We start from the raw sequence: 23,470 nt of genomic DNA, 5'->3' as shown, positions 1-23,470 counted from the left end.
GACTGGTCCCTGAACCAGTCGGTAGCGTTTCAGATCTGGACCAAGTATGGTCATCCGGTGGTGGATTTGTTCGCCTCTCGCGAGGACGCGAAGTGCTCACTGTTCTTCTCCCTGAGGGGGCCTGCACCCTTGGGGATAGACGCTATGGCGCACGATTGGCCCCAGGGCCTGCTGTACGCCTTCCCACCGATGGACCTCATTACTCCGACCCTCGAGAGGGTTCGTCGTTACGGTCACGAACTGCTTCTAATAGCACCGAGGACGGGGACTTGGAGCTCACTGATAGCTCCGCTCCTGTACAGGGATCCTTGGCAATTGCCCCAGATACGGGATCTGCTGAGTCAAGCGGATCGCGAGATCTTCCACCCGGACCCTCAGAGGTTAGACCTGTGGGTCTGGCCCGTGAGAGGGAAAGGCTGATCGCAGCCGGCCTGAACCCTTCAGTCGTTGATACGATGCAGAGGTCCAGGGCTCCTTCTACACGTAAGGTGTATCAGGGCAAGTTGGAAGCCTTTGAGGAGTGGTGTCGGGTTAAACACCCTTCGGTGAACCCGGTGTTCTCCTCAATTCCGATCATTCTGGAGTTCCTACAAGATCGGGTGGATAGGAACTGTAAGGCCTCTACGGTGAGAGGTTACCTTGCAGCCATTAGGGCCTGTCACCAGAGCCTTGATGGCGACCAATTGTCCAAACACCCGTGGGTGGTACAGTTTATGGCAGCGGTTAGGCGGGACTCCCTGACGGCGAGACCCCTGGCCCCCGCCTGGGACTTGGAGGTGGTCTTACGGGGATTGAGGCAACCCCCGTTTGAGCCTCTGGAGAGCATCTCTCTGAAGCTCCTTAGCTACAAGACTGCTCTCCTTCTGGCCTTAACCACGGCCAAGAGGGTTAGTGACCTACATGCCCTCTCAGTGTCAGAGGATTGCATGAGGTTCTCTCCGGACGGCCGGCAGGTGCTACTTAAACCTCACCTTCACTTCATTCCGAAGAATAAGGTGGTGCAGCATGTTCCGGTGCGGCTTTTGGCCTTTCATCCTCCTCCCTTTGGTACGGAGGAGGACAGGCGCCTTAATCTTCTTTGCCCTGTGAGGGCACTGAAGATTTATTGTGAGAGGACTCAGGCGCGCAGGAAGTCGCGCAGCCTGTTTGTTCCTCACGGCAAGTCCACCGCGAAGATGGAGATTGCTAAAGCAACCCTTTCGGGGTGGATTGTCGACGCCATTAGGTTGGCGTACGATAGTGCGAATGTGGCTAGACCTGTGGGTTTCACAGCTCATTCCACTAGGGGGATGTCTTCCTCTTGGGGTCTCTGGCAAGGGACCACCATTCAGGAGGTTTGTTTGGCGGCGAACTGGACTTCGCCGTCCACCTTTGCAGCTCATTACCAGTTGGACGTGGCTCCGCGCTCGTTAGCGCATTCAGTCCTCCAGGTGGCTGCTGACTCTTCTGCAGAATGAGGAGGACCCTTGTGTCTTCCTCCTCGTCTGGAGCGCTTGGACTGCCCTTGTGCTTTCTGGCGCGCTCCTCTTCCTTTTCTTTCCTACTCACTGCCCCCGACTGATTCCGGTGGTCTCAGGGGGGGACCTTGTGGGCGAAGGTGTGTCTGGAAGACGTCTCCTTTGCCGTTCATGTGTATGGTGAGTAGACGTTGGCCGACGTCGCTTACGGGAGTTGACGTACCCAAAGGAGGGAGTACCGAACTGGAAGACCGAAAATAAACACAAGTGTTTCGAACGAAACACCTGTTTATTTAGGTCTGGAAGGAGGTACTCCCTCCGAGTCTCTGCCCTCTGTTCGATTTTTCGGAGCAGATGCTTTCAAGAGACAGTATTGTGGGATGCCACAGGTTTTATGGGGGACTGACCCAGTACCGTAAAACTTGAGTGACAAGCCCTCCGGCCAATCAGGGATCGCCCTGCGGGAGTTAACGTGAGTACGTTCTGTTGTGAGGCTGACGCAATAGCGCCACCCAAAGGAGGGAGTACCTCCTTCCAGACCTAAATAAACAGGTGTTTCGTTCGAAACACTTGTGTTTTCTCTCAGGGTGAGTGTGGTTGTCAGTAAAATGGCACAGCAGCTGCAGCAAAAGGCATGTGATTTGGACCAAGATCAGTTCTGCTGACTGCTGTCCTGTCTGTCTGGAGCTTCTAAAGGAACCAGTGACTCTACACTGTGGACACAGTTACTGTGGAAGCTGTATTGAGGGTTACTGGGACCAGAATGAGGAGACTGGAGTCTACAGCTGTCCCCAGTGCAGAGAGAGCTTCAGTCCCAGACCTGTTCTGAGGAAGAACAACTTGCTGGCTGAGGTGAGATCTCCTTACAAGTTACAACCACACATTAAACTACATTTTCTGCTACAGCAAACTCCATGTTGCATATGTTGATAGACGGTAGACGGCATACTTGTTACTTGTTCACATTGTATGTTGTTTATAATTATATAGGCTATCCACAAATACTAAGAATGTTATAGTTAGACCATGTGGTTCTCAAAGTGGTCTGGGGACCCTCATTGGTCCATGATGGGGGTTCAAGGGGGTCCCCAACAAAATGTATTGCCGATGAGCCGAACTACAAGCTCGCAATGCATCGCAACATGATATGCAATATTTTTGAAACTACATAAATCTTGTATGGCACAAAATATTTTCAGATGAGGGTCTGTGGATTTATGTAGCAGTCTGTTATAAAGACATCAGCAGACAAACCGAATTTGGAGCCGATGACAAATCCTGGTGTTTTCAGTACTTTAACAAAAACTACCGTTTCAGACACAACAATGTTTACACTAAAGTCTCAGGGCCTCAAAGTGGTCTGGGGACCCTCATGGGTCCATGATGGGGGTTCAAGGGGGTCCCCAACAAAATGTATTGCCGATGAGCCGAACTACAAGCTCGCAATGCATCGCAACATGATATGCAATATTTTTGAAACTACATAAATCTTGTATGGCACAAAATATTTTCAGATGAGGGTCTGTGGACAAATTTACCTTAATTTGGGGGTCCTTGACATGGAAGATTGGAGAACCACTTGTGATGGTATCTTAGTTTCTTTGCAGTCTACAGTAGTTTACGTTCATTTTGGTGACAAGGGTAATTTACTCTGGCGTCCCTATATTTGGCATGTCATTCATTGTTGGCATACATAATAGCAGATGGTTGTAGTGGTTGAGAGTGTCTGTTAAATGCTTACATTGTACATTTTTCACAATGGTCTTGTGAAAAATGTAGGTTGTGATGAAGCTGAGCATTACAGGAGGTCAGAGGTCTCCTGCCTCCGCTGCTCAGCTCTACGCCGGTCCAGAAGACGTGGCCTGTGATTCCTGCACTGGAGCCAGACGTCGCAAAGCTCTCATGTCTTGTCTGGTGTGTCTGGTCTCTTACTGTGAGACTCACCTCCAGCCCCACTACAATGCTCCTGCATTTCAGAAGCACAAGCTGGTCCCAGCCACCAACAAACTGCAGGAGAAGATGTGCTCCAGTCATGACAAGCTGCTGGAGGTGTTCTGTCGCACAGACCACCAGTGTATCTGCTATCTGTGCACCATGGATGAACACAAGGGCCATGACACGGTGTCAGCTGCTGCAGAGAAGGCAGAGAAACGGGTAGGATCATGATCCCTCCAGCCTGAAGAAGTGGCTGTCCATCCTAAATAAAAGGTATTAATTAAAGGATGCAGTACACTCATTTTGGACCCAGTGAAAAATATTTCATGTCCCTTAATCTTGCCTCTGCAAAAGTGTATTTTGAGGAAGTTACGTTGTTTTAAGATGATGTGTGGATCCAAACTAAACTGTATCCAATTTCACTTTATCTTGTATCCTCTATGAGTTCTCTCTCTCCTGATTGGATAGAATTGGTATCCTGAGTCCCGACTTGAAAATGTGCTTTGTTTACAAGCCAAACGGTCTCTCTTCCTGTTTCTTGCAGAAACAGCTGGGGACAATTCAGGAGAAAGTCCAGCAGCAGATCCAGGAGACAAAGAAGGAGCTGAAAGACCTGAGACAGGTCATGGAGACCCTGAACGTGAGCTGATATTATGATCATGGTTCTTGTTCTTATGTTTACTGTGGATAGAGGAAAGAATGGGGTGAATATTTTTGTTCCAGCAACCCACATATAACATTTGTGTTGTGCAAAATGTTTCACATTCTTTCACACGTTCACACGTTCGCGATGTGTTGTGAACTTTCTTCCAAATAGCTGATGTACTGTATATACTCTAGGATTATGGTTGTTTTTTATGCTATATTAACAAATTTTGCTGGGGACCCCCTGGAACCCCGAGGAGGACCCAATGGACAATGTATGTCTTTTCATATTTCATGAAAGTGAAATTAATCATGTCCCCCACACATAAAAAAACACCACCACACAAACATAACAAAATACAGAAAAACAAACCCAAAGATATATAAATAAATAAACGACTTGCTAACAAGTCAAATATGTAAAACAGCAAAATATGTAAGACTTAAATTGAATTAGATTGAATTAAGATGTATCCATGTTTGTTCATATAGTATTTGGGATTTTTTTTAACCATTGTTTTATGTACATCGGCTAGTGTGTGTGATATCTATAAACTGGTTGAACAACAAGCTCAACCAGTTGAACTTTTTGTGTGTGCGTGTGCATGCGTGCGTGCGTGCGTGCGTGCATGTGTGTGTGTGTGAAGCAGAGCTCTGCAGAAGCAGCAGTGGAGGCCAGTGACAGGATCTTCAGTGAGATGATGGTCTCCATTGAGAGAAGACGCAGTGAGCTTAAAGAAGTGATCAGAGATCAGCAGCAGACTGCAGTGGCTCAGACTGAGGCTCTCCTGAGGCAGCTGGAGGAGCACATGGAGCAGCTGGAGAGGAGACATGCTGACCTGGAGGAGCTGTCCAACACTGATGACAGCATCACTTTCATTCAGGTTCCACTCATGGCTTTTTACTGTTTGGTTTTGACTTACTTAGGAGAAAACAGCTTCATATTTCATTCTATTCCATCATATTACATTAGATTACATTATATTATACCACATGGCATAACACAACATTACTAATGGTGGTAGTTAGTAAATAATACTAATTATTTTGCATAATTGTCATATTCATAATTGTCACATTTTCCAAAAATAGCAGATCTACAAGCTACAGCTTGTATCAGTAGATTAATTGTGAGCTTGTAGCTAATTCCACATTTTGTAAAATATTTTGAAAGTATACAATTATTCTGCCCTGTGGAATTTGTGTTTGTAGATTGGAATAGAAATGAATTTTGTATTGATATGTTTAATGTCATTACATTGTTAATCAAAATTATTTTAATGAGATTTAAAGAAAATATAAACATTATATCTACAAGCCCACAGTGCATAGCGGAGGTGACAAGTTGTGGGCTTGTAGATCTGCTATGTTGTATGACAAACTGTGTGTGTGTGTGTGTGTGTGTGTGTGTGTGTGTGTGTGTGTGTGTGTGTGTGTGTGTGTGTGTGTGTGTGTGTGTGTGTGCGTGTGCGTGTGCGTGCGTACTGGTTGAACATCAGACATAATTTCAACTCCACCGATTGTGATCAATGTACTAATCTATAGATCTCTTGCTACAGTATAATGTTCTTCCATCTTTGTCTAAACTGGTTTACTTGTCTCTCTGCTTGTCTCTCTCCAGAGTTTCCAGTCTCTCTCCAGTTCCAATGGATCTCCAGTCTCACCCAGTGTGGTCAGCTGTCCTATGAGGTCCTTCACAGATGTGATTGATGTGGTGTCTGGTCTGAGAGACCAACTAGACAACATCCTGAAGACAACTTGGCCAGAGATATCAAAGAGAGGTGAGATATAAATGTGTTTATTGTATTTTCTAAGCAGTCATCATAGCAAACATTGATTGATGAAGTGAGAAGGCAACTGGAGATATTTGACCTGGAGCACACTGATGGTGGGCTGTCTGTCAGATTCAACAGTAAAATGTACGAATTTAAGCAAGGATATTCCTGAAATGAGATTGAATTTTTTTCCCTTTTTTTTAAGCAGCCCCTACTGTACAGTACATTATAAGGGTTGAATGGAATTTGTACAGGTGGAAGTATGTCTGGGAAGGCTACTAAAACTTATACTCTGTAGTATGGGTGACAGTAAATTAGTTTGACCTGTATTCCATGTCAACCGCTACAGTATATAAATACACCATTTATAATGTATTACTATTATTATATTTTTGTTATTAATTGATCTGAGTTCTCTCTCCTGATTGGAAGAGATTTGTAACCCACCATAAAATGTATTTCTGAGAGCTGTAGAGACAGCTGTTACTGAACAAACACTATAGCAATTATTACTATATCGAGCTATAATAGCTTTAGCTTTCTTTTATCCATTCTTCAGTATGATGTCATGATGGTTTTACTGTTTTCTTGTGTCTCCAGTGTGTGCAGTTGATGTTTTACATCCAGCGGAGCCTCAGACCAGAATGGACTTTTTACAATGTGAGTCCATGTTGATGTACGTTCTGAATGTTGAAATTTCAGTCTGATATGTTATTTAAAGCTATCATAAGTTTATCTGAGATACTAACTCACAAAACCAAATCAACACAATAATGTTGATGATGTTTGAAGTTTACTTTGTTGTGTGTTCTCACAGATTCCTATCCTCTGTCTCTGGACATGAACACAATTTGCAAAGGTTTCTCCCTGTCAGAGGAGAAGAGGAAGGTGACTGCAACATCACAACATCAACCTTACCCTAGTCATGCAGAGAGATTTACTCAGTACTGTCAGGTGTTGTGTGCAGAGGGTCTGTCTGAACGCTCATACTGGGAAGTAGAGTGGAGTGGTCAAGGGGTTGATATAGCAGTTTGTTATAAAGACATCAGCAGAACATCCTACTTTGGATTCAATGATAAATCCTGGGGTTTACGATACGATGGTAACAACTACTGTTTCAGACACAACAATGTTGAGACTAAAGTGTCAGGGCCTCGTTCCTCCAGAGTGGGGGTGTACCTGGACCACAAGGCAGGTACTCTGTCCTTCTATGGTGTTTCTGACACAATGACCCTCCTCCACACAGTTCAAACCACGTTCACACAACCTCTCTATCCAGGGATAATGACTCATCGCTTTGGAGATACAGTAGAGCTGTGTAAGACATGGTAGACATGTTAAGAATACTGATGATCCTCAGTTTTCTTAATTTGATTATATATAAAACGTGTAAGAATGATGTGTATACTATGATCATGAATCAATCGGTTGATTGTGTTCTGCTTATTGCTTTTCTTTAATAAGCCTGCTGCTGACAACCATTATACAGAATACCATGTTATCATGTTATATAGGGTAATCTCTGTCTGAAGAATGGAAACTATTGTTTGACATTATAAACAGGATCATTGTGCTACAGGGCCCTCTGTCATTCTGACACACACACACACACACACACACACGCACGCACGCACGCACGCACACACACACACACACACACACACACACACACACACACACACACACACACACACACACACACACACACACACACACACACACACACACACACACACACACACACACACACACACACACACACACTTAACGTAGTGGTTCTCAAACTGTTGATCTGTTTTCTCACGTCTCTCACGTAAACGGCGAGTATCTGCACATTACTGTGTCAAAAGTAATCTATGCATAGAAAAACTATACTATAAAAAAAATTCAAACATATTTGCAAGGAGTTGTGAGCATGTAGATTGGCTATTTTCACTATTTGATATGTGTTCAAATTTTGATATATGTTCAAATATATAAATGTTTAGGGGGTCGCAGCCTGAAAAGTTTGAGAAACACTACTGTCTTACTCTTAACTGTGTTAAAAGGGGTGCACCAGTTAATCAAACTAATTCGATTTAATGGCTTATATAAAAAACAATCCCCCCCCCCAACACACACACACACACACACACACACACACACACACACACACACACACACACACACACACACACACACACACACACAGGCGCATGCACGCACGCTCACTTAACCCTTCTTGTGCCTATCCCGAACAAGTTCGGGATATTTTCAATCCAATACAATATTTTTTTTGCTATTTTACATACCCTGAGCTGCTTGTAGAGATGTGGGTGGTCCTGGGTGGTCCTACGCTTTCCAACAAGTGATGCTAGATGGTCCGACGATTTATTCCATTGAAAATGGTTTAGAATAAAGTTTAGAGCCCCCCCAAAAAAACTCAATCTATACTGTCGGCGGCGCGACGTATTCGCCTATCCCGATCTAGTCCGGGATATTTAATAAAATGAATTAATTAATCGGAGGCCTCAACGAAGCCCCGGTCTAAATTTCCATCCATGCCCGGGGCCGAGACTCGGCCATCCATGGGCCGTAATCGGGCAACGCCGCCGCATCGCGCCGCCGAATCCAATACAAAGTCACATCTTTAGAGAGGATTTTCTCTGAATTGTTTTCCCAGACCAAAGACAACGTTTTTTTTAGACTGAAATAGCTTTAGATCGGGCCTCTAAAAAATAAAGACGCTAATGGCTAAGTGTTAGCTAACTTCCTCCTCTCGCCATACATAACAGTGGCTGGAGTGAAATCCCAAGGCACTACGGGCAGTGTCGACGGAAGCTAGAGCGAAGGCCTATAGAGATATTTCTGGCACTCTAGCGGCACCTTGTGGCCCGGGGCACTCATTGGGTTAAAACATGGATTGTTAAAAAAAAGCTTCTGTGATTTGTTTCATAGTCAATCTACAAGCTCACAACTTATCTGGCAAAATGAACAAATGTTTCAATTCATACAAAAGACTGTGACTATCAGGTAATCACATTTCTTTTTCCTGTTAACTTCTTACGCTGACTTGTCTTTTTCTAAATAATGTGAGCACGATGGCTGCAACCTCTGGCGGAGTGTTTTAGTCTGATTTTGAAGAATGTTTCTCTTTCTGTCTCTCTGTGAAAGTTGTCTCCATGTTTAGATGGTGTTTTATACAGGATGTGAAGATAAATGTTAAAACTGTCTGAGGACTGAGAGGTGTGTCTCAGCATAGGTGCCAGAAGGGCCTGAGTGTCCCCCCACTATTTAGCTATCATGTGTGACTTTTTTTTGTCTATGCTACATTGTTCCATGGACCATAATATCATGAACCATAATAAATAAATGTTGTGTGTATGGATTTTCTGGTCTGGGGATTCCTGAATAATTAGTCTCAGAAAATTAAAATGATTGGCGGGCAATGTCTCCGCCAGCCCGAAGGCTTAGCTGAGACTATGTTTTGTCTAATCTTCGGCGCTGTTGAAGATTAAAAAAAAGACAGTAGGCTTACGCCTACTGCCATTTTGTAGAAACATCACCCAAAAATGTACACCGTATTTCTAGTCACACGAAGCGGGTCTTTCAGACTTTTCATATTCCATCCTGAATTGGCTATTGGCTTCCAAAGTCTGCAGTATTGCTCCATTTTGAACAAAATGCCTCAAATCATGAACTGAAAATGGTCTTATTGGAAGGTTGGCCTTAAGGCAATTCAAACGCTAATGTCTATTACTCTACGGTAATATGTCTTCTTCCAAACATTTCTCAGTTCATCATATGAGTTGATGTTCTTCATAGAATCCATTTCTGCTTCATACTGCATACATCTTTCTATCTTGCATATTTAATGGAACAATTTGCATATTTTAATACATTAGTAATTTAAAAAACAGTGAGAACACATAACCACTGTTTCAGGTGGAACTTTTACTGATGAGGCTTCTTTCAGACAGACTTACATAGTGCTTTGTATCAACACACACGTTGACAAATGTACACATTTGTGAACATAAATCCCAATAAATATGAAACAAAAACGAATCAATAGACACAGTCAGTGTATCCATTAATTAAAATCTACAGTGTAAAAAGACATTTAAAATCTAGAAAACATTTTACATCCATATAATATGATATATGATATGATGATATATCCATCAGACGTCTGCTGATGGACACTAGATGGCGTCCAAACAGCAGTTTTCAGTCTGGCCATTACAAAGTCACTAAGAGGTTTTAAACACCAACTCATTCAAAATATGTGGAGGTGTCTCCTCCTACCACAACAATTTAGTCTGTGATTGTGGGCCCACATTTTCTTCTTCAAACCATTGAAAAATTAGTTTTCACTGTGTTACCGATAACTACGATGAACTTAAAGTAGACTAAAAATATATTTTGATATTTGAAAACTTGAAATGGGGACATTCGAGCAGCACCTGGCTGCAGACACTAGGGTCCTGTTGATGTCCACGGGAGACAGGAACATCAACAAGTGGCAGGAAGTGACCTCACAGTGTCAAGTGACTTCATGCCGCTTGTGGAGGTCACGTGACGTCTCTGCCTTGCAGTCCAAGGCACTACAGTCCCTTTGAGCCGCATTGTCGCTATGTGTACATGTTATCTTTTATCTTTTAGACAACCCAACTCTACCCCCTATCCCTAAACAGAACCTCCATGGGGTAGAGCAAGAAAGAGGTGTGAGGTCACTTCCTGCCACTTGTTGATGTTCCTGTCTCCCGTGGACATCAACAGGACCCTAGTGTCTGCAGCCAGGTAGTCTTGGGACATTCTGCATTAATGAGTAGGCTACTTTCTACTTTTGGTACTATAGCCTAAATACATTTTGATGCCGATACTTTTGTACTTTCACTCAAGTACATTTTGAATTCTGGACCTTTACTTGTAACAGAGTAATTCTACATTATTGCAGTATTGATACTTTTACTTGAAAAAATGCCTACTTTTTCCACTACTGTGTGTGAGACAGGGAGTCCAGCTGTCCAACGTTCAACCAAAAGCTGAACTTGTTTGTGCTGCACATTACAGTACTGTCTCTTTAAAACCAGCTGCCTTCTGCAAACAATCAGGAAGTCCCACACTCTGCCTCTCCCAATTTTCTTCTGAAGAAACGAAACTCAGAGCTGTAGTGTTTTATCTCAGTGTGAGTGTGGTTGTCAGTAAAATGGCACAAAAACAACAGCAGCAGCAGGTATGTGATCTGGACCAGGATCAGTTGTGCTGCCCTGTCTGTCTGGACCTTCTAAAGGAACCAGTGACTCTAAACTGTGGACACAGTTACTGTGGAAGGTGTATTGAGGGTTACTGGGACCAGAATGAGGAGACTGGAGTCTACAGCTGTCCCCAGTGCAGAGAGAGCTTCAGTCCCAGACCTGTTCTGAGGAAGAACAACTTGCTGGCTGAGGTGAGATCACCTTACAAGTTACAACCACACATTAAACTACATGTTCTGCTACAGAAAACTCCTTGTTGCCTATTTTGATAGATGGTAGTTATACTATATGTTTGTTACTCACATTATGATATATGTATGTTGTTGATAATAGTATTTGTGGACAAACGGTGTAATTAAGAATGTTATTTAGATAGCATGTTAGAAGAGTGGTTCTCAAAGTGCTCAGTTCTCAGCTATTATTGTTAAATTGTTGCTCACAATCTTCACAATGCTTCGCAACACAATATGCAATATTTTCTTTAACAACAATGGCACAAAATATTTTCAGATGGGGTCTGTGGACAAACACATTTCATTTGGGGGATCCTTGACATGAAAACTTTAAGAACCACTTGTGTGATGGTAGCTGCAAATTACAACACTAGATTTGTTTTAAATCAGTTGAATCTAGGGTAGCAATACCTCCCATAGGCAGCCAATGCATCAAAACAGTTTTTTTTTGCTATCAGATTGTATTAAATGACATCAAACTCACCAACATTGCGGCTCTATGGAAAGCTTGAATTATCTTCTTTCTATCAGCAAAGTGTTTGTTTCATAGAAATCCACTGTAGACATGTTATGGTATAAATTCAGTTCAGGTGATCATTTTTTCTAAGTGTTGGACTTTGGAAGCGCCCGTGGGAAATCACTCAGTGGTCCAGTATACCACCTGGTTCTAATTTAAATTGCACATATTACAGGAGGCAGCGGGATGTTGCGTTATTGAAGACAAGCGCTTCCAAAGTTCAAGACTGCAATTTGTGGCTAGTGTGATGGTATCTTAACTTCTTTGCAGTCTACTACAGTACTTACCTTATGCGTCCTTTTGTTGTTAGGGTCATTTACTCTGATCTTTGACTTTATTAGTCACTGGTTAACCATTAGACCCTAGCATTTCATCTTTCTTATTCTTTCTATTCTTAAAACGCATTCACTGCCAGAGTAAATACATAAATAATCCAGCTCCTGCCAGCAAAATCTGCGTTTTCCTTATAGTCCAGGGGAGTTTTTTCCGCAAAGAAATATCTAAAAAATTACTTTTTATATAAAAGTTGACCAAAGTTGATCGGCAGGGAACCCCCTAGTTAAATTGTTGATCATGGGCAGTTGACCGGCAGGGACTGTCTTAAGTTGGCATGTCATTTATTGTTGGCATACATAATAGCAGATACTAGTGCAAACTTTATTCAGTGCAATTGTTCAGAACCACAGTTTTCAGATAATGTTAAAATGATCGGCTGTAGCTCAGGAGGTAGAGTGGGTTGGCCAATGATCCATGGGTCAGCGATTCAAATCCCAGCTTCACCTGTCTACATGTCGAAGTGTCCTTGGGCAAGACACTGAACCCCAAGTTGCTCCCGGTGAGCTGGTTGGTGCCTTGCATGGTTTCCACCTCCACCGGTGTATGAATGTGTGTGTGAATGGGTGAATGTAATGCACATTGTAAAGTGCTTTGGATAAAAGCGCTATATAAATGCACCATTTAGCATTTTTATGATCTTAGATGAACTTACCTGTCATTTAACTCCATGAACTTCACAATGACTGTTGTATTTGTCATCAGTGAGTGACCTCCCCTCCTCTTCTCTTTATTAACAGCTTGTGATTAAGCTGAGCATTGCAGGAGGTCAGAGGTCTCCTGCCTCCGCTGCTCAGCTCTACGCCGGTCCAGAAGACGTGGCCTGTGATTCCTGCACTGGAGCCAGACGTCGCAAAGCTCTCATGTCTTGTCTGGTGTGTCTGGTCTCTTACTGTGAGACTCACCTCCAGCCCCACTACAACGCTTCTGCATTTCAGAAGCACAAGCTGGTCCCAGCCACCAACAAACTGCAGGAGAAGATTTGCTCCAGTCATGACAAGCTGCTGGAGGTGTTCTGTCGCACAGACCACCAGTGTATCTGCCTTCTGTGCACCATGGATGAACACAAGGGCCATGACACGGTGTCAGCTGCTGCAGAGAAGGCAGAGAAACAGGTAGGATCATGATCCCTCCAGCCTGAAGAAGTGGCTGTCCATCCTAAATAAAAGGTATTAATTAAAGGATGCTGTGCTGTTCCTACTAAAGTGTTCTCTAACTTCAGCTCAACAGCGAGCTAAACTCCAATTTCCCATAGAAAGAACGACCGAATCGTGGAGTAAGATGTGTCCTTTTACTGAGGATTCTTCATCATTTATACAGGTCATGGAGTAAAAACTGAAAATAAACAATACACAAAAAATACAACATCAAATGTTGTCCACTTCGCTTTACAGTATCTTGTAAATACAATCATTTTTAATACTAAATAACCATGAATTACCTTTTTTAACATTAACTTATTCTCTTAATTATGCATACATGAATTATAAATGCAACATGAAATTATAGAGTCCACACTCCACATGAATTATAACTCACGACATTGCCTCCTGGTGAGGGTATGTAGAAGGCAAGATGGAAAGCATCAAACTGGACACAGAGGAGAAGAGATGCACTCTCTGTGCTGCTTCTGACAATAATGCTGTTTGTGAGCCTACACAGCTGATTCCTGACTAGTGCAATCAACAAAACTCACACACCTGCCTTTGCTTGTCACAGTGACCTCCACTCAATTAAGAGGGCCTTTCATCTATATAGGTACTTCTGTCTTTCAAAGTAAAGCCATATTAAGCAACATAACTGCATGCAATAGAAATCACATTATAGGACAAGACACTCCCCGCCTGACCTTTATGAGGTCACCATCTTAATTTTACGTGAGCGGGTTCTGAATATGAACTAGGACTAGTCTACAAAAAGTCTTTGCACAACCTTGGTCCATAGTCTTCATTTCCACATTGCACTACCTTTCCTTTTTCCCAGGGAAGGTAGCGATGATTGCTGCCATTAGCCTGTTGTTCTGATCCGCTTGATTGTCCTTTGGTAGGACAAGATCTCCTAGTTGTAGGTTTCTTTTGGACTCTGTCCACTCTTGACTGCATTGCAGTGTTGGTAGGTATTCCCGTTACCAAAGGTTGTTGGCTAGAGCCTGAACATGCTTCCGCTGTTTTCATGTAGACATCCTTCTCTGAGAAGTCTCCTTGAGGGGGTGAGAGTACAGCCTTCTTGCTGGACCTGAGGGGACTGTCCTTTGACTCCCCGCCATGGCAGGTTTTCTCTTTAACGTGCATGGCACTTGTGCGTGGTTGGAGGATTAATGGGCAACCTGTTTCTTGCACATCAGTCTTGAATGCTGTGACTGTTGGCTTGTCAGTTTTGTCCAAACATACGTCTCCTACCAGCACCCAGCCCAAGTCAAGGCGTTGGGCGAAGGGGGTACCGTACGGCCCGAAGACATCATATGGCCCGGTGACCTGTTGCCTCACTTGGTGTAGCAGTGTGATATCTCTGCCAAGCAACAACAGGATCTCTGCTTGTGGGTCTAGCTCTGGGATGTATTCCGCTATTTTCCTTAAGTGTGGGTGGTGCAGGGCTGCACTTGGTGTTGGGATTTCAGACCTGTTGTTGACAATGTCATTGCATTCGAGAAGTGGGGGTAGCGGAATGCCGAGGCTGCCGTCCATCGACTCGATCCGAAACCCTTCAGCTTTCCTGCCTGATTTCTGAACCACTCCGGAACACGTCTTCAGGTTGTATGAAGATGGTTCAGCCTTTATGTTAAACCGATCAAAGAAAGCAGATCTTGCTAACGAGCGGTTGCTCTGGTCGTCTAATATCACGTAAGCATTGATAGCTTCGTCCCTTGAGCCTTCTGGATATAGCTTTGCTAAGCAGATCTTAGAGCACGATCGACCTACTTGGCCCAGATCGCATACCTCTGTACAGCTGGAGCTGACGACGTCTTCGCTGGCGTGGTCTTCTTCCTCCTCCCCGCCATTCTCTGCTGAGGGTGAAGAGGCCCTGGGTGTTTGTGATGCAGGCTCAGGATGCATGGCTGTTTCATGAAAGCTGCTGGAGCACTCCTCACACTTTACTGCATTTTTGCAGTCCTTTGCCAGGTGAGAGGTCGAGCATACACATTTGAAACATATTCCTTTCTCCTTGAGAAAGGCTTTCCTGTCCGAGATTGGTTTGTTTCTGAAAGTCCTGCACTTCCTCAGTGGGTGAGGAAGGTTGTGGATTGGACATGTTTTACGTGGATCGTTGTCGTTTTTCACAAGGTTGTCTGCGTCAGGTTCTGCTGGGGAGACATCCGTCTTGTGAACCGTGATTGGATAGCTGGAGCCTTGACTTTTGAAGGTAGGTCTGTCTGTTTTTACAGTTGCAGTACTGCTGCTTGAAAGAAGAAAGCTTGGGTCGTTACGGTTTCGCGCTTCGTTGGAGACAAACCGAACAAAGTACTCGAATGGTGGGTAATAGCCGCCATTGTCCATCTTCCATTTGTGGCCGGTGGACATCCATCTTTCTTGGAGCCCGTAAGGTAGCTTCTCGACAATGGGGTTAATGCCACGTGAAGTGTCCAAATAAGACAGCCCACTGAGGTAGCCGTCCTCCTTTGCACCCTGGAGCTCCATGAGCAGATCTCCAAGGTCCTGTAGCTTTTTGTGGTCTTTTGCCACCACTCGTGGGAAGTCATCCAGACGCTTGAATAAAGCGTACTCTAATATTTCGGGAGCTGCATAAGTTTCACGGAGTCTTTCCCATGCCTTCTGAAGAGCTGCTGCTGGATTATTTACATGCACGGAGCGCATGCGCTTGACATGTTCGCTGGATTCCTTGCCAAGCCACCTTGTCATTAAATCCAATTCCTCTGTTGCTGTGAGGCCTAACCCTCTGGTAGCGGTTGTGAAGGATAGTACCAAGCGCGGTAGTTTTCAGGTCTGTCATCGAACTGATATAGGCTGGAGCTCACCAAGTCTCGCCGAGCCAGGAGGGTTATAAGTGAATCGGTAGTAGGCGCATTGGCACTAGTTGCTGGTGTACCTTGGGGGGTGTACGGTGTACCTTGGGGGGTGTACGGCAGCGCTGAAGCATTCAGCTTGGAGTCATCCCTGATTGAATGTCCTTGATTCTCGTGATCTCCTTGATGAGACTTGTATTCCTTTTTAACAGGACGTGGTGTGCTTGAAGTTGTATCCTTGATTTGGTCCTTGACTGACGCTTTTTTGCTGGCCGGTTTAGCACGTTGAGGTGAGCCATCCCTTGCTGGGATGCTGCTGTGTTGTGGCATCGGTGGCGAAACGAAGGGTGTGCTTGGGTGTGTCGGTGGAGAAACTACAGTTGTGCTTGGCTGTGTTGGATTGTTGTCGTCAACACAGTCTTGCGATGGAGAGGCGACATGTGGGGTTTGCTGATCGCCAGCAGAGTTCAATATTTGTTGAAAATGTACAAACTCACTTGTCCGCTCCATTTTATCTTCTTCTGAGATAGCATCCAAAACTTGAAAGTCTTGGTAGACTTCGGCCGTCTCCAAAACTATTGCTTCTGCAACAGCTGCGTCCGCTTCACGCTTGAAAGTGAGCACTTCCATTTCAGTTTCGAGTTTAGCTGTAGCATATTGTAACTTTGCTTCCATAGCAGCCTTTTCTTTCTGCATGTCTGCATCCATGGCAGCCTTTTCTTTTTGCATGTCTGCCTCTCTAGCAGCCTTTTTTTTTGCATGTCTGCCTCCCTAGCAGCCCTTTCCCTTTGCATGTCTGCCTCCATAACAGCCTTTTGCTGGTGCATGTCTGCTTCCATAGTAGCCTTTTGCTGGTGCATATCTGCTTCCATGGAAGCCTTTTCCATCTTGAGTTGAGCTTCTCGGGCAGCATATTCTGCCCTTACTTTGGCTGCCTCTGCTCTTCCACGGGCACGAGTAGCTGTGCTGGCCGATGAGCCTGATGTCCGTGAGCTCTTCCCACTTTTCCCACTTTTCCATGAAGTTGCGTCGCTTCCCTTTGATGCCATCTTCCTCCGAGCACAACACCAGTTGAAGTATGTCTTTTTACTGTGCTGTTCCTACTAAAGTGTTCTCTAACTTCAGCTCAACAGCGAGCTAAACTCCAATTTCCCATAGAAAGAACGACCGAATCGTGGAGTAAGATGTGTCCTTTTACTGAGGATTCTTCATCATTTATACAGGTCATGGAGTAAAAACTGAAAATAAACAATACACAAAAAATACAACATCAAATGTTGTCCACTTCGCTTTACAGTATCTTGTAAATACAATCATTTTTAATACTAAATAACCATGAATTACCTTTTTTAACATTAACTTATTCTCTTAATTATGCATACATGAATTATAAATGCAACATGAAATTATAGAGTCCACACTCCACATGAATTATAACTCACGACATTGCCTCCTGGTGAGGGTATGTAGAAGGCAAGATGGAAAGCATCAAACTGGACACAGAGGAGAAGAGATGCACTCTCTGTGCTGCTTCTGACAATAATGCTGTTTGTGAGCCTACACAGCTGATTCCTGACTAGTGCAATCAACAAAACTCACACACCTGCCTTTGCTTGTCACAGTGACCTCCACTCAATTAAGAGGGCCTTTCATCTATATAGGTACTTCTGTCTTTCAAAGTAAAGCCATATTAAGCAACATAACTGCATGCAATAGAAATCACATTATAGGACAAGACAGATGCAGTACTCTCATTTTGGACCCAGTGAAAAATATTTCATGTCCCTTAATCTTGCCTCTGCAAAAGTGTATTTTGAGGAAGTTACGTTGTTTTAAGATGATGTGTGGATCCAAACTAAACTGTATCCAATTTCACTTTATCTTGTATCCTCTATGAGTTCTCTCTCTCCTGATTGGATAGAATTGGTATCCTGAGTCCCGACTTGAAAATGTGCTTTGTTTACAAGCCAAACGGTCTCTCTTCCTGTTTCTTGCAGAAACAGCTGGGGACAATTCAGGAGAAAGTCCAGCAGCAGATCCAGGAGACAAAGAAGGAGCTGAAAGACCTGAGACAGGTCATGGAGACCCTGAACGTGAGCTGATATTATGATCATGGTTCTTGTTCTTATGTTTACTGTGGATAGAGGAAAGAATGGGGTGAATATTTTTGTTCCAGCAACCCACATATAACATTTGTGTTGTGCAAAATGTTTCACATTCTTTCACACGTTCACACGTTCGCGATGTGTTGTGAACTTTCTTCCAAATAGCTGATGTACTGTATATACTCTAGGATTATGGTTGTTTTTTATGCTATATTAACAAATTTTGCTGGGGACCCCCTGGAACCCCGAGGAGGACCCAATGGACAATGTATGTCTTTTCATATTTCATGAAAGTGAAATTAATCATGTCCCCCACACATAAAAAAACACCACCACACAAACATAACAAAATACAGAAAAACAAACCCAAAGATATATAAATAAATAAACTACTTGCTAACAAGTCAAATATGTAAAACAGCAAAATATGTAAGACTTAAATTGAATTAGATTGAATTAAGATGTATCCATGTTTGTTCATGTAGTATTTGGGATTTTTTTTAACCATTGTTTTATGTACATAGTGGCTAGTGTGTGTGATATCTATAAACTGGTTGAACAACAAGCTCAACCAGTTGAACTTTTTGTGTGTGTGTGTGCGTGCGTGCGTGCGTGCGTGCGTGTGTGTGAAGCAGAGCTCTGCAGAAGCAGCAGTGGAGGCCAGTGACAGGATCTTCAGTGAGATGATGGTCTCCATTGAGAGAAGACGCAGTGAGCTTAAAGAAGTGATCAGAGATCAGCAGCAGACTGCAGTGGCTCAGACTGAGGCTCTCCTGAGGCAGCTGGAGGAGCACATGGAGCAGCTGGAGAGGAGACATGCTGACCTGGAGGAGCTGTCCAACACTGATGACAGCATCACTTTCATTCAGGTTCCACTCATAGCATTTTACTGTTTGGTTTTGACTCATTTAGAAGTCGGCTTCATATTTCATTCCATTCCATTATATGGCATTATATTATGTGACATAACATGTCATATAATATGACATGTTATGTCATGTCATGGTAGTTACTAATACTAATATAGTTCTAGTATACATTATTTACAGACCAGAATAACAATGGAAATATTAGGCCTGTCAAAACGATTACAATAATCACAACTATTTTTCATAATTGTCATCTATCTATAAATGCGAGAAGTCTCTGCGTGTGTGTGTGTGTGTGTGTTTGTAATCCGCGTATCTCGAGAACCGTTCGTCCCACCGGCTTCAGATTCGGCACGCGCGTTCCCCGCCGCGGCACGGAGTGCAGTGCCGGGTCTCGACCCGACCCGACGCGCGGTTTTCCCAAACCGGCGCGAAACGTTCGGAATCTCCTTATGCGGGGTTGATTGTTGACATCAGGCTGTTTCTGAGGAAATCGGCGAAAGCTCTGACTCATTGTGACATCACTTCATAAAAGGCTCTGACATCACGTACGCCACATGAGTCAACAAAAAATCTCTGTGAGTGTGTATGTATGTAGGTAATCCACGTATCTCGAGAACCGTTCGTCCCACGGGCACGCGCGTTCTCCATATGGGCATAAAATGAATGCCCCCATATGAGAACCGTTCGTCCCACGGGCACGCGCGTTCCGTCCCACGGGCACGCGCGTTCTCCATATATGGGCATAAAATGAATGCCCCCATATATGGGCATAAAATGGATAAAGGGACACAGACAGACAGATTCAGAGATCTCCGAGAACCGTTCGTCCCACGGGCACGCGCGTTCCGTCCCACGGGCACGCGCGTTCTCCATATATGGGCATAAAATGAATGCCCCCATATATGGCCACGGCACGGAGTGCAGTGCCGGGTCTCGACCCGACCCGACGCGCGGTTTTCCCAAACCGGCGCGAAACGTTCGGAATCTCCTTATGCGGGGTTGATTGTTGACATCAGGCTGTTTCTGAGGAAATCGGCGAAAGCTCTGACTCATTGTGACATCACTTCATAAAAGGCTCTGACATCACGTACGCCACATGAGTCAACAAAAAATCTCTGTGAGTGTGTATGTATGTAGGTAATCCACGTATCTCGAGAACCGTTCGTCCCACGGGCACGCGCGTTCTCCATATGGGCATAAAATGAATGCCCCCATATGAGAACCGTTCGTCCCACGGGCACGCGCGTTCCGTCCCACGGGCACGCGCGTTCTCCATATATGGGCATAAAATGAATGCCCCCATATATGGGCATAAAATGGATAAAGGGACACAGACAGACAGATTCAGAGATCTCCGAGAACCGTTCGTCCCACGGGCACGCGCGTTCCGTCCCACGGGCACGCGCGTTCTCCATATATGGGCATAAAATGAATGCCCCCATATATGGGCATAAAATGGATAAAGGGACACAGACAGACGGATTCAGAGATCTCCATATATGGGCGTGAAATGGACGCAAATAGACAGATATCTCCATATATGGGCATATATGGGCAGACGTACGCCACATGAGTCAACAAAAAATCTCTGTGAGTGTGTATGTATGTAGGTAATCCGCGTATCTCGAGAACCGTTCGTCCCACGGGCACGCGCGTTCTCCATATATGGGCATAAAATGAATGCCCCCATATGAGAACCGTTCGTCCCACGGGCACGCGTGTTCTCCATATATGGGCATAAAATGAATGCCCCCATATATGGGCATAAAATGGATAAAGGGACACAGACAGACAGATTCAGAGATCTCATACGGCATAAAGGGACACAGACAGACACACAGACAGACGGATACAGAGATCTCCATAAATGGGCATAAAATGGACGCAAATGGCATATATGGGCATAAAATTTACGCAGAATCACAAAGATCTCCATATACGGGCATAAAGGGACACAGACAGACAGATTCAGAGATCTCCATATATGGGCGTGAAATGGACGCAAATAGACAGATATCTCCATATATGGGCATATATGGGCATAAAATGGACCCAGAACTATATCTGCAGTGATCTCCATATATGGACATAAAATGGACGCTGACAGACAGACAGATAACAGATATCTCCATATATGGGCATAAATGGACACAGGCAAACAGATGGTCAAAACGGGTCCTATGACAACAGGTATAATGGGGTTTGCATTAAAGGGCGGGGCATTCATTCCCTATTTACGTTGTTCCGAGTTGGCCAGGTCGCCGACGCTTCTAGTATTCATAATTGTCCCACTTCCCCGCGAAAAATATTGTGGGCTAATTGCACAATTTGTAAAATATTTTGAAAGTATAAAATTATTCATTATCGGCCCTGTGCAATTTTTGTGCAATTTTTGGAACATAAATACATTTTGTATTGATATGATATTCAAATCATAATATTTTTAATGAGAATTAAAGAGCAATCCAATTCATTCAATTCAAATCAATTCAATATTATTAACATTAGATCTACAAGTCCACAATGCATAGCGGAGGTGATGGGCATGTAGATCTGTTTGTTCGCTGTGCAACACCGTCGTAAAACAAAGTATAAATGCGCGCGTGTGTGTGTGTGTGTGTGTGTGTGTGTGTGTGTGTGTGTGTGTGTGTGTGTGTGTGTGTGTGTGTGTGTGTGTGTGTGTGTGTGTGTGTGTGTGTGTGTGTGTGTGTGTGTGTGTGTGTGTGTGATCAATGTACTAATCTTATGATCTCTTGCTACAGTATAATGTTCTTCCTGTCTAAACTGGTTTACTTGTCTCTTTGCTTGTCTCTCTCCAGAGTTTCCAGTCTCTCTCCAGTTCCAGTGGATCTCCAGTCTCACCCAGTGTGGTCAGCTGTCCTCTGAGGTCCTTCACAGATGTGATTGATGTGGTGTCTGGTCTGAGAGACCAACTAGACAACATCCTGAAGACAACTTGGCCAGAGATATCAAGGAGAGGTGAGATTTAAATGTATTTACAGTAGTCTACATTTCTAAAAGTTGAATGGAATTTGTATAGGTGTATGTTGTTTTTATAATTGATCTGGAGGAGTTCTCTTCTCTGATTGGATGAAATTTGTAACCCAGTCCTTTACTGTGTTCTTGTGTCTCCAGTGTGTGCAGTTGATGTTTTACATCCAGCAGAGCCTCAGACCAGAAAGGACTTTTTACGATGTGAGTCCATGTTGATGCAGGTTCTGTACATTGAAGTTTCAATCTGATTGTTGTTATTGATTGTTATTTAAAGCTCTAATGAATTTCATCTGAGACAGTAAATATAAACACAATAAGGTACATGAGGTTTGAATTTTCTTTTGTCGTGTGGTCTCACAGATTCCTATCCTCTGTCTCTGGACATGAATACAATAGAGAAACGTCTCTCCCTGTCAGAGGAGAAGAGGAAGGTGACTTTAACGCAACAAAAACAACCTTACCCTGATCATGCAGAGAGATTTACTACATCCCCTAAGGTGTTGTGTACAGAGGGTCTGTCTGAACGTTTTTACTGGGAAGTAGAGTGGAGTGGTCAAGGGGTTAATATTGCAGTTTGTTATAAAGACATCAGCAGAAAAAAACGCTTTGGAGACGATGATAAATCCTGGTGTTTACTATACGATGGTACAAACTACTGTTTCAGACACAACAATGTTGAGACTAAAGTGTCAGGACCTCGTTCCTCCAGAGTGGGGGTGTACCTGGACCACAAGGCAGGTACTCTGTCCTTCTATGGTGTTTCTGACACAATGACCCTCCTCCACACAGTTCAAATCACGTTCACACAACCTCTCTATCCAGGGATATGGCTTCGTTATTTTGGAGATACAGCAGAGCTTTGTAAGACATGGTAGACATGTTAAGAATACTGATGATCCTCAGTTTTTTTCATTTGATTAGAGATAAAGCATGTGTAAGAATGATGTGTATACCACCATCATGATCAATGAATCGATTGATTGTATTCTGCTTATTGCATTTCTTTAATAAGCCTGCTGCTTGTCTTATATTACTACAGAGCCATTTATCATTGTCACACACACACACACACACACACACACACACACACACACACACACACACACACACACACACACACACACACACACACACACACACACACACACACAGAGTTGTGAGGGGTTGTGAGCATGTATCAGCTAATTTCACAATATTTATGAAGTCAAACTGTAAATGTAATGCCTCCCCAGTTCAATCAGGTAATATTTTTTTTTTTCATTAACTTTACGTCATTTACACTGACTTGTGAAAAATAATAATAATAATAATAAATAACCTGAGCACTGTGGCTGCAACCTCTGGTGGAGTCTGATTTTGAAGAATGTTACTCTTTCTGTGAAAGTTATCTCCATGTTTAGATG

At 43.7% G+C, this 23,470-nt stretch overlaps 2 protein-coding genes across 2 annotated transcripts in view; both read left to right on the top strand.

Annotated features, from left to right (window-relative positions):
* Window positions 1–455: 455 nt before the first annotated feature.
* LOC308297903 (tripartite motif-containing protein 16-like) lies at window positions 456–7,292 on the top strand (the record flags this gene model as incomplete). Its single annotated transcript, XM_080741467.1, has 8 exons — window positions 456–1,239; window positions 2,062–2,309; window positions 3,237–3,611; window positions 3,937–4,032; window positions 4,688–4,921; window positions 5,659–5,818; window positions 6,413–6,472; window positions 6,630–7,292. 8 exons carry the CDS (start codon window positions 456–458, stop codon window positions 7,142–7,144), a joined length of 2,472 nt encoding a protein of 823 aa, XP_080597593.1. The 3' UTR covers window positions 7,145–7,292.
* A 3,711-nt stretch (window positions 7,293–11,003) lies between these two features.
* Window positions 11,004–23,470, top strand: part of LOC308297902 (uncharacterized protein) — a gene marked incomplete at its 5' end in the record, with an annotated part of 34,967 nt that continues 22,500 nt past the window's right edge. Inside the window, 5 exons of the mRNA XM_080741466.1 lie at window positions 11,004–11,243; window positions 12,876–13,250; window positions 18,094–18,189; window positions 18,837–19,092; window positions 22,428–22,498. Coding sequence (XP_080597592.1) covers window positions 11,004–11,243; window positions 12,876–13,250; window positions 18,094–18,189; window positions 18,837–19,092; window positions 22,428–22,498 — 1,038 coding nt within the window. The remainder of the gene's footprint in view (window positions 11,244–12,875; window positions 13,251–18,093; window positions 18,190–18,836; window positions 19,093–22,427; window positions 22,499–23,470) is intronic.

The sequence above is a fragment of the Nannobrachium achirus genome, assembly GCF_963921795.1.
Source record: "Nannobrachium achirus genome assembly, chromosome: 14".
In the NCBI taxonomy this organism is placed as follows: domain Eukaryota; kingdom Metazoa; phylum Chordata; class Actinopteri; order Myctophiformes; family Myctophidae; genus Nannobrachium; species Nannobrachium achirus.
The sequence above is the reverse complement of the archived record's forward strand: the minus strand, read 5'-3'. Positions and strand labels throughout refer to the sequence as shown.